Source organism: Pan troglodytes, chromosome 20, assembly GCF_028858775.2.
Source record: "Pan troglodytes isolate AG18354 chromosome 20, NHGRI_mPanTro3-v2.0_pri, whole genome shotgun sequence".
In the NCBI taxonomy this organism is placed as follows: domain Eukaryota; kingdom Metazoa; phylum Chordata; class Mammalia; order Primates; family Hominidae; genus Pan; species Pan troglodytes.
Window position 1 is genome coordinate 57,295,149 of NC_072418.2, and position 18,612 is coordinate 57,313,760.

At 49.6% G+C, this 18,612-nt stretch overlaps 1 protein-coding gene across 1 annotated transcript; it reads right to left on the minus strand.

The window, feature by feature from the left end:
* Nucleotides 1-426: 426 nt before the first annotated feature.
* Nucleotides 427-7,741, minus strand: CDC42EP5 (CDC42 effector protein 5). Its single transcript, XM_016936828.4, has 3 exons — nucleotides 7,509-7,741; nucleotides 6,996-7,136; nucleotides 427-948 (listed from the first exon to the last, which is right to left on the minus strand). The coding sequence occupies exon 3, from the start codon at nucleotides 946-948 to the stop codon at nucleotides 502-504; it is 447 nt and encodes a 148-aa protein (XP_016792317.1). The 5' UTR covers nucleotides 6,996-7,136; nucleotides 7,509-7,741; the 3' UTR covers nucleotides 427-501.
* Nucleotides 7,742-18,612: the final 10,871 nt, after the last annotated feature.

The following is an 18,612-nucleotide window of genomic DNA, read 5'->3' on the forward strand; positions in this document are numbered from 1 at the left end:
GGAGACCAGGCCCCTACTGCTCTAAAAGTGTTCTCAGACACTTCCCTCTGCAGCCGCTCCCAGAGTAAACGGCGGCTCCGCCGGGTCGGAGTCCACCTGAGGCGTTCAGGGCCAGAAGGACTCCTGGGGCTGCAGCACTCTGCAGCCCCGCCTCGGCTGGCCCCGCGGTGGCTGAGTCTGGCCCGGCCCCAGGACCACGTCCGGCCGGCGGTGGCGCACAGTATTGGACGAATGGGACTGCGGGAGCCACCGCCTCTGCAAGGGGCACCGCCTGGCCACGCCCTCGGGCGCTCTTAAAGGAGCCGCACCCCCACCCCAGGGCAATCATCGGACCCGGACCAGGCCTCCGGGTGACACCTCCGGCTCTCAGAGGCGCCAGGACCCTATCATTCATCCCTTTCCACGTGCAAAGTGAAAAGTCAGAGCCCGGGCACACACCTTGGCCGTTTATGTATACAGAAGTGGGGTGCCGGGCGGGAAGGGCGCGGGGAATGAGGGAACCTAGAGGCCGATGACGTCGTTCAGCTCGAGGTCCGCGTTGGGGCGGCAGCGGGCCTGGGGGGGCTGCGTCCCGGGGCGGGGTTCCGCGTCGGGCTTGGCGGCAGCCGCCTCCGGGCGCGCCGCGTCCATGACGCCCAGCACCGCGTCCAGCATAGAGGGCCCCAGATCCAGGTGGAAGGACAGCAGCGGGTCGGCAGGCGAGGGCGCTGCGGACTGCGGGACGGCGGGCGGCGGTGGGGAGCGCGGGGCCCCCGCGGGGGGCGCCCGGGGCTCGGGGGGCGGCCCGCCGCCGTGGCGGCTCAGGAACGAGGTGTCCCCGAAGGCGTCGCCGCCGCGCCCCACGTGCAGCGTGTGCCGGAAGTCGCCGAGCGGCGCGGAGATGGACAGGGCGCCGCGATCAGGCCGCTTCTTGGGCTGCGCGGGGCCCAGCTGCTTCAGCACGGGCATCTGCGAGGGGCACGGGAGGGTCAGCGCGGCCCCAGCCCGGGGCTCGCAGCCACGCGACTGCTCAAAGGACGATGGGGGACGGTTCCCGTTTTTTTGTTTTTTGATTTTTGTTTTTGAGACGGAGTCTCGCCCATGCTGGAGTTCAATGGCGCCATCCCGGCTCACCGCAACCTCCGCCTCCCGGGTTCAGGCGATTCTTCCTCCTCGTCTCCCGAGTAGCTGGGATTACAGGCACCCGCCACCATACCCAGCCAATTTTTGTATTTTTGTAGAGACGGGGTTTCACAATGTTGGCCAGGCTGGTCTTGAACTCCTGACCTCAGGTGATCAACCCGCCTCAGTCTCCCAAAGTGCTGGGATTACAGGCGTGAGCCACCGCGCCCGGCCTCCCGTTTCACAGATGGGGTAAGATGAGACTCCAGGAGGTCCCATGGGCACAGCTGCTGAGCTCACATTTGGATCGAGGTTTGCCTAACCTGACTCCAGAATGCCTATGAACACCACGCTATGCCGATCCTCCTGAGAGCGAATACTTGAGCCTTCCTAGAGGCCAAGTAACAAATATTTCAGAAACCCTTCAGAGTGCTTCCCAGACTTGACTGATAGAAAACTCCAGCTTGTTGGCCCGGGTGCGGTGGCTCACTCCTGTAATCCCAGCACCTTGGGAGGCCGAGGCGGGCGGATCGCTTGAGGCCAGGAGTTGGAGACCAGCCTGAGCAACATGGCGAAACCCCATCTCTATAAAAAATGCAAAAATTAGCGGGGCATGGTGGCGCATGCCTGTAATCCCAGCTAAAGCAGGAGAATCGCTTGAACCCCGGAGGCGGAGGTTGCAGGGAGCCGAGATCGTGTCACTGTATTGGCCACTGCACTCCAGCCTGGGCAACAGGAGTGAAACCCTGTCTCAATAAAAAGAAAAAGAAAACTCCAGCTTGTCAAAAATGGAAATTCCCAGGCTCCTGTTCTGAAGACAGGGCTGACTCTGTCCATTAAGCAAAGCAGATCCTGCCTAGAGCCCACCAGGCACACGAGGAAGAGGCCCAGGTGGGCTTTGCCTAGGGTGCATTTTATGATTTGAATTACAGTCCTTGGTATCTGTGGGTTCCGCATCAGCAGATTCAATCAACTGCTGATAAAAAATACTGGGGAAAAAAATACAGTAATAAAAAACGAGTACAAGTTTCAAACAATATAACAATTATTTGCAAAGCATTTACATTGTATTATGCATTATAAGTAATCTAGAGATGATTTAAAGTGCAGAAGAGGATGTACATAGGTTATATGCAAATACTAGGGTATTTATATAAGAGACTTAAACATCTGCATATTTGGGTATCCATAGGGGTCCCAGAACCAATCCCATCACTGCTACCAAGGGGCAACTGTACCTGATCTTTTTTTTTTTTTTTTTTTTTTTGAGACGCTAATTTTTGTATTTTTAGTAGAGACAGGGTTTCACCATGTTGGTCAGGCTGGTCTCGAACTCCTGACCTCGTGATCTGCCCGCCTCGGCCTCCCAAAGTGCTGGGATTACAGGCATGAGCCACCATGTCTGGCCAACTGTACCTGATCTTGAAAGACTACAACCTAACAATATGATGTCGTATGTTTTCTAAAATGATAATAATATAAATTCCCTAGCCAGGCACAGTGGCTCACACCTGTAATCCCAGCACTTTCAGAGGCCGAAGTGGGTGGATCACCTGAGGTCAGGACTTCGAGACCAGCCTGACCAACATGGTGAAACTCCATCTCTACTAAAAAAAAAAAATACAAAATTAGCTGGTTGTGGTGGTGCATGCCTGTAATCCCAGCTACTTGAGAGGCTGAGGCAGGAGAATCGCTTGAACTTGGGAGGCAGAGGTTGCAGTGAGCTGAGATCGCGCCATTGCATTCCAGCCTGGGTGACAGAGTATGACTCTGTCTCAAAAAAAAAAAAAAAAAAAAGCCCTATGTTAAAAAAATGGGAAGAATTGCATAAATTTGAAGCTGGCAGCATCTGCATTGTAAACCAGGTGCTTTATTGCCCATAGCTGCACCAAATTCTTTTTTTTTTTTTTTTTTTTTTTTTTGAGACAGAGTCTTGTTCTGTTGCCCAGGCTGGGGTTCAAGCGATTCTCCTGCCTCAGCCTCCTGAGTGGCTGGAATTACAGGTGTGCGCTGCCATGCCCGGCAAATTTTTGTATTTTTAGTAGAGATGAGGTTTCACTGTGTTGGCCAGGCTGGACTCAAACTCATGACTTCAGGTGATCCGCCTGCCTTGGCCTCCCAAAGTGTTGGGAATACAGGCATGAGCCACCACGCCTGGCCTAAATTCAATGTGAAATAGAAACGCAGCCACAGAGTCTGCCCATATCCTGGTCATTGCGTGTTTTGTGTGGAACTTCTGGGAGGGACTTTGATGACCTTGTACTTTTGTTTTAACAGTCACTGTTATCGCAATAATAAAAACCTATTTCAGTTGAAGCCCTACCCTTTGCCAGCTGTATGAACTGGAATAAATTACTTTATTTCCCTGTCTACTTTTCTATCTGTAAGATAAATAAAATAACACTACCTTCCTTTCAGGATACATAGAAAAGTCTGATCAAAGAAAACTATACTTGTAATAGTGCTAACCAATGGGTAATGCTAGCGTTGGGGGGAAAATATTTCCCTAACAATAATTGTGGAACAAAAATTAGGTTGGATAGAACACTATGAGAAAGACAAAGCCGCTGACATTGTTTTCACCGTAACAGGCACCCTGGGAAGTATTGGTGATAATATGGAGGAAAATGAAAGCCAAAGGGATTTAAAATAATTGTAGATGGCTAGATTCTGAAGACTGGCCTACACACACACACACACACACACACTCTTTACATTGATTTCCATGGGGAAATCAGTTTTGATTTACTACCTCTGCAGCATTTATCAAATTTCTCTGACCTCAACCTAGATGAATAAATATATTTTTATCGTTACCTAGCACACAATCTCCACTCTCTCCTTCCCCATAATGGAAACAAAAATTTTAAGAAACAAGATTTGTCTTGTTTTGAGACAGGGTCTCACTCTGTCACCCAGCTGGAGTGCGGTGGTGAGATCTTGGCTCACTGCAACCTCCGCCTCCCAGACTCAAGCGATCCTCCCACCTCAGACTCCTGAGTATCTGGGACTACAGGCTCATGCTACCATGTAGTGTTATTTTTGTATTTTTTTTTTTTGTAGAGATGGGGTTTCACCATGTTGCTCAGGCTGGTCTCAAACTCCTGAGCTCAAGCAATCTGCCCGCCTTGGCCTCCCAAAGTGCTGAGATTACAGGTGTGAGCCAGTAAGCCCGGCCAATACTTACTTGTCTTACAACGTGGTAGATACTCTGATTCCTTCCTTCTTTCTTTCTTTCCTTCCTTCCTTCCTTCCTTCCTTCCTTCCTTCCTTCCTTCTTTCTTTTTCTTTTCTTTTCTTCCCTCCCTCCTTCCTTCCTTCTTTTCTTTCTTTCTCCTTCCTTCCTTCCTTCTTTCTTTCTTTTCTTTTTTGATGGAGTCTTGCTCTGTCACCCAGGCAAGAGTGCAATGGCGCGATCTCGGCTCGCTGCAACCTCCGCCTCCCAGGTTCAAGTGATTCTCCTGCCTCAGCCTCCCAAGTAGCTGGGATTATAGGTGCACACCACCATGCTTGGCTAATTTTTGTATTTTATAGTAGAGATGGGGTTTCACCATGTTGGCCAGGCTGGTCTCGAACTCCTGATCTCGTGATCTGCCCGCCTCGGCCTCCCAAAGTGCTGGGATTACAGGCATGAGCCACCACACCCGGCCCCTACTCTGATATTTTCTATTGTAATCTATTTTATTTTTAAATGTTGAGCTCAGCTCATTAATGTATCTTCTGGATCCACAGTTTTAAAAAAAATCCTCTCTAGCTGCTAACAGAGCCTATGATCTCAGCACTTGCTCTGCTGTGAGTCAGAGGTGAAAAAGTGGAATTCAGAAAGTCCATTGCACAGGTTTGAATCTCGCTGTGCTGATCGCTCTGTGGCTTTGAGCAACTTACTTGACCTTTCTGACCTCATTTCCTTATCTTGAAAATGGCATGATATTAATCTAATACTTCCCAGTCCTTTTGCAAGAATTGGTGGAGGGATATGTCCCTGCAAGTCTTGGCACAGTGCCCAGCACACAGGGAACATTCAATTAACATATGCTCAATGGAGTCACACCTCGGATCATTCTCCCAGTGTTCCAGAGAAGGAAATGGGTGATCCGAGACAGGACGTGACTGACCAAGATCACAAAGCCAGCTCTAGGGAACTCCAGTGTCTAGAGCTGGCTGCCTCCACTCTCTGCTGCCTCTTGACTCGTGGACAGCTCTCAGCCCCTGCCTCTGGTCAGACCCAGCTCCCAGTATGCATCTCGCATCCCCCTTCCATTGCCCTATCCGTTGCCACCACTTTTCAGCACCTGGCAACACACATAAAGTCTTGGTTTCTGACATCAAACACATCTGGGCTCAAATTTTGCCATTTCCTTCTTGTGCGATCCCAAACTGGCTTCCTCAACCTAAAGCTCAGTTTACTCCTCAAAAAACAGGGGTTGGAACTCTTGTTTGTGGCTGGGCGCGGTGGCTCACACCTACAATGCCAGCTCTTTGGGAGGCTGAGACAGCAGGATCACTTGAGCCCAGGAGTTTGAGACCAGAATGGGCAACAAAGTGAGATGACCTCTCTACAAAAATAAAAATAAAAAATTAGCCAGGTGCTGTGTCATGCACCTGCAGTTCCAGCTACCTGGGAGGCTGAAAAGGGAAGATCCCTTGAGCCCAGGAGTTTGAGGCTGCAGTGAGCTATGATCGTCCCACCGCACTTCAGCCTGGGCAACAGAAAGAGACCCTGTCTCAAGAAGAAAAGAAAAGAAAAGGAGAGAGAGAGAGAGAAAGAGAGAGAGGGAGAAGGAAAGGAGGGAGGGGAGGGAGGGAAAAAAGCAAAAAAAGGAGGGAAGGAAGGAAAGAAAGAAAGAGAAAGAAAAAGAAAGGAAAGGAAGGAGGGAGGAAGGAAGGAAGGAAAAAGAAAGAAAAAAAGAAGGAAAGAAAGAAAGGGAAGAAAGACTACACTGAGGGTGCCGAAATTTTATTTCCCAAGTGCTTATCCTGGGCCAGGCACCAGCCTGAGTGCCTCCCCATGAATGAACTAATTTATTTAATCTTCAGGACAACCCCATTTTACAGATGCGCGATGGCTGAGACACAGAGAGGTTAAGTCACTTGCCCTGGGTCACACAGTAGCAAATGCTGCGCGCCAGATCTGGAATCCAGACGAACTCTTAGCTCCCCGCAGGAGACTACGGGCATGCCACCCCATGAGAAAAATAATAATAATGTTCTGATTTGATATGAAGGCGAGAGATTCCCTCTGACACCCTTGATTGTCTTTTTTCCTCTCCAGTCCAGACCAGAACAACGAGTTGGAAGTCGTTTTCGAATGCCACCTCTGCGCCCTAGCTCTGAGACCCTGGCTAAGTCGCTTCACTTCTGCCAGCCTGGGTGTCCTCTTAAATAGAAGCCTCTGACCTCCCTCTGGTTGAATTGTGTTTAAAGCAATGAGGTCATGCTCGGAAAAAGTCCGTCACGCTGCCAGGGCTCGGGACAGAGGGGCTGTTGTTTGTGACCAACGTGGAACAGGCAGAAAGCGGGGCGCGACCGTGGAGCCCGGGGAGGCCCGGGCCGCGCGTTCTCCCCCCGCCTCCGCCCACCCCTCTCTTTCCTGCTGGGGCAGGGCCACGGCTCCAGCTGCAGGGTGGCGGGCACAGCTGGTTCACCTCTGTCCTCTCTCAGTCCCGGCCCCGCCAGGACGGAAATAACAACCCACTCTAGATCCGGCCCGACTGGTTCTCAGACCCGTGGGAGCTGCGGTGCAGCGGGGTCGGGGGACCCCAGATGGGGAGACCCCCGGCGCGGCGTGGGCTTCACTGCGCGCTTCCTGCAGCCACGTGGCTGCGGCCGGGAATTCAGCGGCCCTTTTCCCTCCCGACCGGGACCCAGGACCCCTGTCCCCCACCGCGCCTTACCTCGCGGTCCTCCCAGTGCGGGGCAGGCGCGCGCTCACGACTCCGGCTCTAGCCCGGACCCCTGGTTCCCTGGCTCCGAGTCCGCCTCCGTCTCCTAATCCCCGGCCCGCGCCTTCCTTCTTCCTCCGGGCGGGTTCGCACCTGGTAAGGAAAGTGTCATGTGGAACCCGGAGGGAGATTCAGGAGCCAGGCATCCGGGTCCGTAGAGCCACCTCCTCCTTCGCCCTCAGGTCCTAGGCGTCCTAGCTCTTAGCTTTCTTAATCCCACCCCAGACCCGAAAGTCAGGGGCCCCCAGCCCCTTCTTCCTCAGACCCAAAAGCCAAGGGCCCCAGCCCCTCCTCCCTCAGACCCAGGAGTCCAGACCCCCCAGCCCCTCCTCCCTCAGACTCATGAGTCCAGACCCCCAGCCCCTCCTCCCTCAGACCCAGGAGTCCAGACCACCAGCCCCTCCTCCCTCAGACCCAGGAGTCCAGGCCCCACTCCTGGCAAGCCCTGGCATAAGGCCCCTTTACCTGCACCGGGAGCTAAAGTGTCAGCCCCTCTCGGGGGCCATGGCAGGAGCCCAGGCAGAAGCGGAATCACCGCCCAGTCCCCAGGCAGAGAGGGTTTTGGCACAGGCCCCTCCCAGGCTTTCTTATCCCCCAAAAGTTTGCCTCTAGGAGTTAAAGGACTAGAAAGCAGTGGTGGAAAAGCTGAGGCCCCTCTGGGCGGAGTGTGGGGGCGGGAGGAGGCCAGGACTAAGTGTGCAGGGGGAGCTGGCAGAGGGGGTGGGGCTGGACAGGGCGCGCCCCCAGCCTGGCCCCTCCCCTGCACAGCTTGGAATTTCCTGAAACTGGGGAAGTCTGGCTGTTTAGAAGAGTAATTTCTTCCAGATTGCAGCTGTATGGAGAGAGAGGGAGAGAGAGAAAGAAAGAGAGAAGAGAGGGAGGTCAGACAGTGAAAGCAGCAGGAGGATGAAGAGCATGGAGGGTGTCTGAGAGGGGCAGCTCTGGCTTTGCTGCGGCGTCCCCTAGATGAACCTCCCTGCCTGGAGCCACTCCGTCATAGAAAGCTCATATCTCATTCTAAGCACCAGTGTCTATTGATGACAAGAGAGTGAGGTTTGAGTGTTAGGGCAATTCCTTCAGGGCGGTGCGGGCAGGGAGAGAGAGCGGAGGGGGAGAGCAGAGTCCCAAGGCAGGATGCAGCTCAGTGGGAAGAAGGTGGGAAGCCCAGGTGGGAGTCTAGGTCTGTGGGAGGGAGGTGGAGGCCCAGGTGGGAGGCTGGGTCAGCGGGAGGGAGGTGGAGATCCAGGTTGGAGCCTGGGTCAGGGTCAGAGGGAGAGGGAGAGGGAGAGGGAAGCCCAGGTAGGAGGCAGCTCAGTGAGAGAAAGGGGAGGCCCAGGTGGGAGGCTAGGTCAGTGGTTTTACCCCTAGCTGGGGCTGGGGTTGTAGTGCTGGAGAGAAGACAGTCAATTTGCGATAACAGGAAGCAGCCTTGAGCTGGGTCTTAAGGATGAGTGAGAGTTGATGGAGCCCAGGAGAGGAGGATGGATATCGGAGCAGAGTGGGGAAGCTGGGTGGGGCAGAGGGTTCTCAGACGCCAGGTGGAGTTTGATTTGCCTGGAGAAGCCAGCTTGAAAGCCACTGGGAGCTTCAGTTTGCCCTGCAGGCTTGGGGGGGACCGCAGAGGGATGGCAGGGAAAGATCCAGGTGTTAGAAAGTTCCCTCTGGGGTCCCTGCAGGGGATGGAGTGAAGCAGGTCAGGACTCAGCACCCACAGCAAAATTTAAGGGGGGAGGGGGCAGTGGTCACCAGAAACTCAGTAATCAGAAAAACTATATATATATATATATATATATATGTATATATATGCATATATATATGTTACAGACTTTTATTAAGTATTTTTTATTGATGTAAAATTCACATAACATAAAATTAACCACCTTTTTTTTTTTTAATTGAGACGGAGTTTTGTTCTTGTTGCCCAGGCTGGAGTGTAATGGCACGATCTCCACTCACTGCAACCTCCACCTCCCGGGTTCAAGCGATTCTCCTGCCTCAGCCTGTTGAGTAGCCGGGATTACCGGTGCTTGCCACCACGCCCAGCTAATTTTGTATTTTTAGTAGAGACGGGGTTTCTCCACGTTGGTCAGGCTGGTCTCGAACTCCCGACCTCAGGTTATCCGCCTGCCTTGGCTTCCAAAGTGCTGGGATTATAGGTGTGAGCCACTGCACCGGGCCAGAATTAACCATCTTAAGGTGTACAGTTCAGTGACATTTAGTACATTCCCAATGGAACGTACCTAATTGGTACACTGGTAATTGTGTAGCCATCCTTTCTATCAAGTTCCCAAACATTTTCATCACCCCTAAAGAAAACCCTATTAAGCGGTCACTCCCATGCCCCGCTCTCTGCAGGCCCTGGAAACCACTCCCCTGTTTTCTGATTCATGGATTACCTCTTCTGGACATTCGCATAAATGGAATCACACATCATACAGCCTTACCTATCTGACTTCCTTCACATAAGCAGGTTCATCCGTGTGTAGCATGTGCCAGTGGTTCATTACACGTATTATGTACATACGTTAAGATATATATAAAGGCCAAGTGCAGTGGCTCACGCCTGTAATCCCAGCACTTTGGGAGGCCAAGGCGGGTGGATCACTTGAGGTCAGAAGCTCAAGACCAGCCTGGCCAACTTGGTGAAACGCTGACTCTACTAAAAAAATACAAAAATCAGCTGGGCGCAGTGGTGTGTGGTCTCAGGTACTCGGGAGGCTGAGGCAGGACACTCGCTTGAACGCAGGAGGCGGAGGTTGCAGTGAGCCCAGATCGAGCCACTGCACTTCAGCCTGGACAACAGAGCAAGACTCGCTCTAAAAAAAAAAAAAAAAAAAAAAAGGACGAAAGAAATAAAAAGAGATATGTATATAAGAGATCTATTTGTCACGTGTGTAATCCCAGCACCAGCACTTTGGGAGGCTGAGGCGGGCAGATCACGAGGTCAGGAGATCGAGACCATCCTGGCTAACACGGTGAAACTTCGTCTCTACTAAAAATACAAAAAATTAGCCGGGCGCGGTGGTGGGAGCCTGTAGTCCCAGCTACTCGGGAGGCTGAGGCAGGAGAATGGCTTGAACCCGGGAGGCGGAGCTTGCAGCGAGCTGAGATCTCGCCATTGCACTCCAGCCTCGGCGATAGAGCGAGACCCAAAAAACAAACAAACAAACCAAAACGACAACAACAACAACTAACCATCACGCCAGGATAATCTCCCTGACGTAAGATCCACAATTTTAAGTGCATCTGCAGACCTATTCACGGGTCGCAGGGATTTGTGCGTGGACATCTTGCATGTGCGGGGGTGGGTGGGGCTATTCTGCTACCACAGGGCCCCTCAGAGGTCAGGTCCTGGGAGGGGGCGGGGCCAAAGCAGGGCCAGCTTCATGGGTTGCCCAGTGACCCATGCTCGGAGGGCCCTGCACTTTTCTTCTTTTGTTTGTTTTTGAGACAAAGTCACTCTGTTGCTCAGGCTGGAGTGTCAAAGGCAAGATCTTGGCTCACTGCAACCTCTGCCTCCCGGGTTCCAGCAATTCTCCCGCCTCAGCCTCTCCAGTAGCTGGGATTACAGGCGCACGCCACCACGCCCAGCTACTTTTTGTATTTTTAGTAGAGACGGGGTTTCACCATGTTGGCCAGGCTGGTCTTGAACTCCTGACCTCAGGTGATCCGCCCGCCTCAGACTCCCAAAGTGCTGGAACTACAGGCGTGAGCCACTGCACCTGGCCTTTTTGTTTGTTTTTTAGACAGAGTCTCTATCTGTTGCTCAGGCTGGAGTGCCAATGGTGAGATCTCAGCTCACTGAAACCTCCACCTCCCGGGTTCTAGCGATTCTCCTGCCTCAGCCTCCTGAGTTGCTGCAATTACAGGCATGCACCACCACGCCTGGCTAATTTTTGTGTTTTTAGTAGAGACGGGGTTTCACCATATTGGCCAGGCTGGTCTCGAACTCCTGACCTCAGGTGATCGGCCCGCCTTGGCCTCCCAAAGTGCTGGGATCACAGGAATGAGACACCGTGCCCGGCCACCACACTTCTTTTAATGCTCAGCTGTCACCAATTTGAAATTCCTTACGTTTTGAAGAAGGGATCCTGAGTTCTCATTTGCAATAGACCCCACCAATTATGTGGCTGGTTCTGGATGGAACAGCGGGAAGGGCAGAGGCCTGGGAGAAAGCGGCCGAGAACAGCAACGATGGAGAAATAAAAGGGAAAGGAACTCTGGATGATACCCTGGCAGCAGCCTGGGAAAGCCAAGAGGGAGGAAGAGAGAGGTGTGTCCCAGAAGCCTGGAGTGGGAGATGCACCGTCCCTTCCTTGTGGACTCAAAAGCAGGCCAAGTATGATTAAAAAAAAAAAAAAAAAAAAGAGGGAGAGAGGTCCACTGGACTCAGTAAGAATCCAGAGTTCACTGGGGGCCTGGGTGAGAGCAGACCCAAATGGGGTGGGCAGGGAGAGGTCAGATTGCAGTGGAGAAGGCCAGAGAGAGAGAGATTGGAGGCCAGGAAGGGCGGAGGGGTCAGCAGATAACCCAGGGTGTCCACTGTGAAGGGAAAGAGAGATAAGGTATCTGGAAGAACAGGGAAGGTCAAAGAAAGGTTTTAGGTTTTTTGGTTCATCTGGATACATTCCCAACTTTTTTTTTTTTTTTTTTTTTCCGAGACAGAGTCTCAGTGTATCACCCAGGCTGGAGTGCAGTGGCACAATCTCAGCTCACTGCAACCTCTGCCTCCCGGGTTCAAGCAATTCTCCTGCCTCATCCTTCTGAGTAGCTGGGACTACAGGTGTGTGCCAGCATGCCCAGCTAACTGTGTAGAGATAGGGTTTCGCCATGTTCCCCAGGCTGGTCTTGAACCCCTGGACTCAAGCAATCTATGCGTCTCAGCTTCTCAAAGTCCTGGGATTACAGACCTGAGCCACTGTGCCCAGCTGGTTCCTGAGACTGCACCATGATTCCTTAGCTGATTTCAGTGACTACATACTGCCAGTGCCCCTACATAATTATACACCAGTTCCTAGAATCTTTTTGTAATTATTCAGACTTTTATAGCAATCTAATCATCAGTACCCGGCAATTTGTTTTCTTAAGTCTAGTACTATTGAGGGGGTTCTAACGTTTCCCTTTTAAATGTTTCAGCCCCTCTTCTGAGTAGCAGGGACATGGATGGAACTTTGATCCTATCTTATCCTTAAAGAGCTTACAGGATATTGAGAGGAGAGGAGGGAAGTTGACATGGCACCACCCAGTGGAATGACATAGTCAACACAGAGCGCAGTGGGAGCACAGAGGAAGAGCCCCAGGCCCATCATGTCCAGCTGTGTAGGTTGTGCACTGCACAACTCTGGGGTCATCATATCACAAACTGAGTGTGAAGAGCCTTGTGAGGCTTCCAGGACAGGTTTCTAGGGGTCACCAGATGCTGGTCTAGATCAGGATGGAGGAATCTTGACTCCTAGAAAGAGGTGGGCAGGGAATTGCTGAGGATGTTTGAAGTCTAATGGGCTGAGCCTTCCCTGTGGTGAGAGGCAGCTCAGCTTTCTAGAGGAAGTCTGGGAAGAAGAATCCTCAGTGAAGTGGTGTTCTACTTGGAGTGATTCGTGTTTCCTTCCAGCTCACTCAGGGTAGTCATGGCCACTTCCCTTTCCCTGGCTCTCAGTCTGCATCCACCACACTGTTCCCCCTGCTGACCTTTGCACACTCCAGACCACTGGACCACTGCTGCACTTTCTCAATTATCCAAATCATTTTCACCTTCTAGTAAGCTGTGAATGTGCTTATTATGCCCAAGGGTTACTGTCTGTCTCCTTCTGCAAGAATATAGGCTCCTCGGCTGGGCGTTCTGGGTCAGGCCTGTCATCCCCAGCACTTTGGGAGGCCGAGGCGGGCAGATCACGAGGTCAGGAGATGGAGACAATCCTGGCTAATGCGATGAAACCCCATCTCTACTAAAAATACAAAAAATTAGCGGGGCGTGGTGGTGCATGCCTGTAATCCCAGCTACTCGGGAGGCTGAGGCAGGAGAATCGCTTGAACCCGGGAGGCGGAGGTTGCAGTGAGCCGAGATCGCGCCACTGCACTCCAGCCTGGGAGACGAGCGAGACTGCATCTCAAAAAAAAAAAAAAGAGAGAGAATATAAGCTTCTCGATGGCAAGGATGTTTTGCATATTGATGGACCGCTAGAGCCTCAAACAGTGTCTGGCACACAGGACAGGACCAACAAATACTGAATGAGAAAAGTGAATGACAGATGGAAAAGAACAGAACTAAACAGGGAGTTTCTCCACTGAGACCACAAGAGGGCGCTCAAGATACGTGTCAAACCCTTGAAGCCCCAAGGTGGGTGGTCTCTCTGCTCCTCAGCCTGGAGGACCAGGGACAGGTGACCTGGACCACGTCCTTTCTCCTCTGTGAGCCTCTATTTCCCCCTGTGTAGCGTGGAGATGGAAATGCCTGAAATACGTTCCTGTGAGAAGCAAAAACCCAACAACGCATGCACGTGAATGTCTTCCAAGGGGTTATTGCATGTGTCCAAATTCATCTAATTGTGTACATTAAGTGAGAGGGTTTTTTAGTAGAACAATTATAGCTAAATAAAGCTGCTAAAATGTAAATAAAATAAAAAATAAAACTTGCATTGAACAACAACAGAGCCGTTAGGCTAGAGAAAGAAATCTGAAGGATGGCAATCCAGACTCCAATAAATCCACAAAGGTGTGTGTGTGTGTGTGTATATATATATATATATATATATATTTTTTTTTTTTTGAGACGGAGTTTCACTCTTGTTGCCCAGGCTGGAGTGCGATGGCGCGATCTCGGCTAACCTCAACCTCTGCCTCCTGGGTTCAAGCAATTCTCCTACCTCAGGCTTCCGAGTAGCTGGGATTACAGGCATGTGCCATCACGCCTGGCTAATAGAAATATTAATTACATGAAGCAACCAGTGAGCACAATGCTATCCTGTGAAATTATTAAAACCTAAAACTAAATGGAAGCTCTGGTTGAAAAGTGCAATACATTCCTAGCAGGATGGGAGACATATTCAGCAAAATCAATCATGTGTCTGTATACTAATGAACAATAATTTAAAAACGAAGTGAGGAGAGGAATTTTATTTACAAAGCCTCCAAAGTAATAAAATGAGTGGGAAGAAATTTAATAAAAGAAATAAAGGACGTGTATACTAAAAATTACAAAAGATGCTGAGAAGTTAAAGATCTAAATAAATGGAGAGGCTGAGCATGGTGGCTCATGCCTGTAATCTCAGCATTTTGGGAGGCCAAGGCAGGCAGGTTACTTGAGATCAGGAGTTGGAGACCAGCCTGGCCTACATGGGGAAACTGGTCTCCACTAAAAAACAAACAAACAAAAATTAGCCAGGCATGGTGGTGCACACCTGTAATCCCAGCTACTCAGGAGGCTGAGGCAGGAGAATCGCTTGAACCTGGGAGGCACAGGTTGCAGTGAGCCGAGATCGTGCCACTGCACTCCAGCCTGGATGGCAGAGCCAGACTCCATCTCAAAATAAATAAATACATACAAAAATGGAGAAACAGTTCACACATTCACAATAGCATCCAAAATAATAAATATAAGAAATAAAAATTAACAAAAAGTGTCATCTTGCAAAGCAGTAACATAATATGAAAAAACCCCACTGACCACATCCTTCCTCATTCTTAGAAAGGGAATTATGGTCATAGTGGTTGACCTGTGGCCGTGTAATTCTGTCCAAATATCCCTGAATGGTAAATGTGAAAACAGTAGAATGAATTCCATTGAAAATAAGAAAACAAGAAGAAATAAAGTCAGAACGCAAAAGTTTCTTTTAAGGGTTATTGGGATGGAATTTTGTTTGTTTGTTTTTTTGAGATGCAGACTTACTCTGTCATCCAGGCTGGAGTGCAATGGTGCGATCTCAGCTCACTGCATTCTCCACCTTCCGGGTTGAAGCCATTCTCCTGCCTCAGCGTCCTGATTAGCTGAGATTATAGGCATGTGCCACCACGCCCGGCTAATTTTTGTATTTTTAGTAGACGGGGTTTCACCATATTGGCCAGGCTGGTCTCAAACTCCTAACCTCAGGTGATCGGCCGGCCTTGGCCTCCCAAAGTGCTGGGATCACAGGAATGAGCCACTGTGCCTGGCCACCACACTTCTGTTAATGCTCAGCTGTCACCAATTTGAAATTCCTTACGTTTTGAAGAAGGGACGTCGAGTTCTCATTTGCAATAGACCCCACCAATTATGTGGCTGGTTCTGGATGGAACAGCGGGAAGGGCAGAGGCCTGGGAGAAAGCGGCCAAGAACAGCAACGATGGAGAGATAAAAGGGAAAGGAACTCTGGATGATATCCTGGCAGCAGCCTGGGAAAGCCAAGAGGGAGGAAGAGAGAGGTGTGTCCCAGAAGCCTGGAGTGGGAGATGCATCGTCCCTTTCTTGTGGTCTCAAAAGCAGGCCAAGTATGATTTTTTTTTTTTTTTAAACTGCCGGGCGCGGTGTCTCAAGCCTGTAATCCCAGCACTTTGGGAGGCCAAGGCGGGCAGATCACGAGGTCAGGAGTTCAAGACCACCTTGGCCAACATGGTGAAACCTCATCCCTACTAAAAATACAATAATTAGCTGGGCGTAGTGGCGCGCGCCAAGATGGAGCTTACTCGGGCGGCTGAGGCAGGAGAACGGCGTGAACTGGGGAGGTGGGCCTTGCAGTGAGCCAAGATCGGGCCACTGCACTCCAGCCTGGGCGACAGAGCGAGACTCCGTCTCAAAAAAAAAAAAAAGCTCCTCGATGGCAAGGATGTTTGTTTTGTATATTGATGGACCGCTAGAGCACAGGAGAGGACCAACAAATACTGAGTGAGAAAAATGAATGACAGAAGGAAAAGAAATGAACTAAGCAGGGAGTTTCTCCACTGAGACCACAAGAGGGCACCCGAGATACGCGTCAAACCCTCGCAGCCCCAAGGTGGGTGGTCTCTGCTCCTCATCCTGGAGGACCAGGGACAGGTGTGACCGGGACCACACCCTTTCTCCTCTGTGAGCCTCTATTTCCCCATGTGTAGCGTGGAGATGGAAATGCCTGAAATACGTTCTTGTGAGAAGCAAAAAGCTAACAACGCATGCACGTGAATGTCTTCTAAGGGGTTATTGCATAGGTCCAAATTCATCTAATTGTGTATATTGAGAGGGTTTTTTAGTGGAACAATTATAGCTAAATAAAGCTGCTAAAAAGTAAATAAAATAAAAAATAAAACTTGCAATGAACAACAGCCACAGAGTCATTAGGCTAGAGCAAGAAATCTGATGGATGGCAATCTAGACCCCAATAAATCCACGAAGTTAGAATTTTTTTTTTTTTTTTTTTTTTTTTTTGGTGACGGAATTTCGCTCTTGTTGCCCAGGCTGGCTTACAATGGTGCAATCTCGGCTCACCGCAACTGCCGCGTCCCGGGTTCAAGCATTTCTCCTATCTCAGCTTTCTGAGTAGCTGGGATTACAGGCATGTGCCATCACTCCCGGCTAATAGAAATATTAATTACATGAAGCGACCAGTGAGCACAGTGCTATCCTGTGAAATTATTAAAACATAAAACTAAGGCCGGGCGCGGTGGACTCACGCCTGTAATCCCAGCACTTTGGGAGGCCAAGGCGGGCAGATCACGAGGTCAGGAGATCGAGACCATCCTGGCTAACAAGGTGAAACCCCGTCTCTACTAAAAATACAAAAAAATTAGCCAGGCGTGGTGGCGGGCGCCTGTAGTCCCAGCTACTCAGGAGGCTGAGGCAGGAGAATGGCGTGAACCCGGGAGGCGGAGCTTGCAGTGAGCGGAGATCACACCACCGCACTCCAGCCTGGGCGACAGAGCCAGACTCCGTCTCAAAAAAAAGAAAAACAAAACCCATAAAACTAAATGAAGCTCTGGAGTTGAAAAGTACCACACATTCCTAGCAGGATAGGAGATATATTCACCAAAATCAATCATGTGTCTGTATACGAACGAACAATAATTTAAAAATGAAATGAGGCGAGCAATTTCATTTACAAAGCCTCCAAAATAATAAAATGAATGGGAAGAAATGTAATAAAAGAAGTGAAAGACGTGGATACTAAAAATTACAAAAGATGCTGAGGAGAAGTTAAAGATATAAATAAATGGAGAGGCCGAGTGCGGTGGCTCATGCCTGTAATCTCAGCACTTTGGGAGGCTAAGGCAGGTGGATTACCTGAGGTCAGGAGTTCGAGACTAGCCTGGCAAACATGGGGAAACCTGATCTATACTAAAAAAAAACAAAACAAAACAAAACAAAAAACTTAGCTCCAGCTTAGAGCCAGACTCCATCTCAAAATTAATAGATAAATACATAAATGCATGCATACAGAAATGGAGAAAGTTTATACATTCACAATAGCATCTGAAATAATAAATGTAAGAGATAAAATGAACAAAAAGTGTCATCTTGCAAAGCAGTAAAATAATATGAAAAAACCTCACTGACCACATCCTTCCTCATTCTCAGAAAGGGAATCACGGTCATAGTGGTTGACCTGTGGCCATGTAATTCTGTCCAAATATCCATGAATGGTAAATGTGAAAACAGTAGAATGAATTCCATTGAAAATAAGAAAACAAGAAGAAATAAAGTCAGAACTCAAAAGTGTTTTTGAGGTGTTATTGGGATGGGTTTTTTTTTTTTTTTTTTTAGATGGAGACTCGCTGTGTCGCTGAGGCTGGAGTGCAACCTCTGCCTCCTGGGTTGAAGCGATTCTCCTGCTTCAGCCTCCTGAGTAGCTGATATTATAGGCACGCACCATCATGCCTGGCTAATTTTTGTATTTTTAGTAGAGACAGGGTTTCATCATGTTGGCCAGGCTGGTCTCGAACTCCTGACCTCAGGTGATACGCCCACCTCGGCTTCCCAAAATACTGGCCTTACAGGCATGAGCCACTGCGCCCGGCCTATTTGTTATTATTTGATAATATTTATATTATCACCTATCAATTTATGATGACAAGTGCACTTAACATAAGATCTATCTTAGCAAATTTGTAAGGGTACAAGGCAGTCTTATTCCCTGCACACACTAAGCCGCACAGGAGACTGTAGGCCTTCCTCATCTTGCATGACTGAAACTCAAGAGGGAAAAATGAGGAGGTATCAGCCATAGGAAAGAGATCTTGATACCTTGCCTGTTCTTTATAAGCCAATACTCTCAGCTCCTTAAAGGGGGCACTTTTATTTCATTTTATTTTTTTTCCCTCAGGTATAAATAATTTTATTTTTTTCAGTTATAAGGCTAACACATACTCAATTTAAAAATCCAAATAAAAACACCTCAAAAAATGAAGAGCCATTTAAACTCCCTTGACCTAATATTAATTGCTACAAACATCTGGATTAATATTTTCCTACAAATCTCTCCTTCCATAAACATGTGTGTAAATATGCATATGTAATTTAACTTACACGTGGCCTCTATATACATGTTTTTTTTCCTGTTTTGTTCACTCAACAAAATCCTCGGCATCTTCCATGTCAATGAAAGTTAAACAGCACCATCATTTTTAA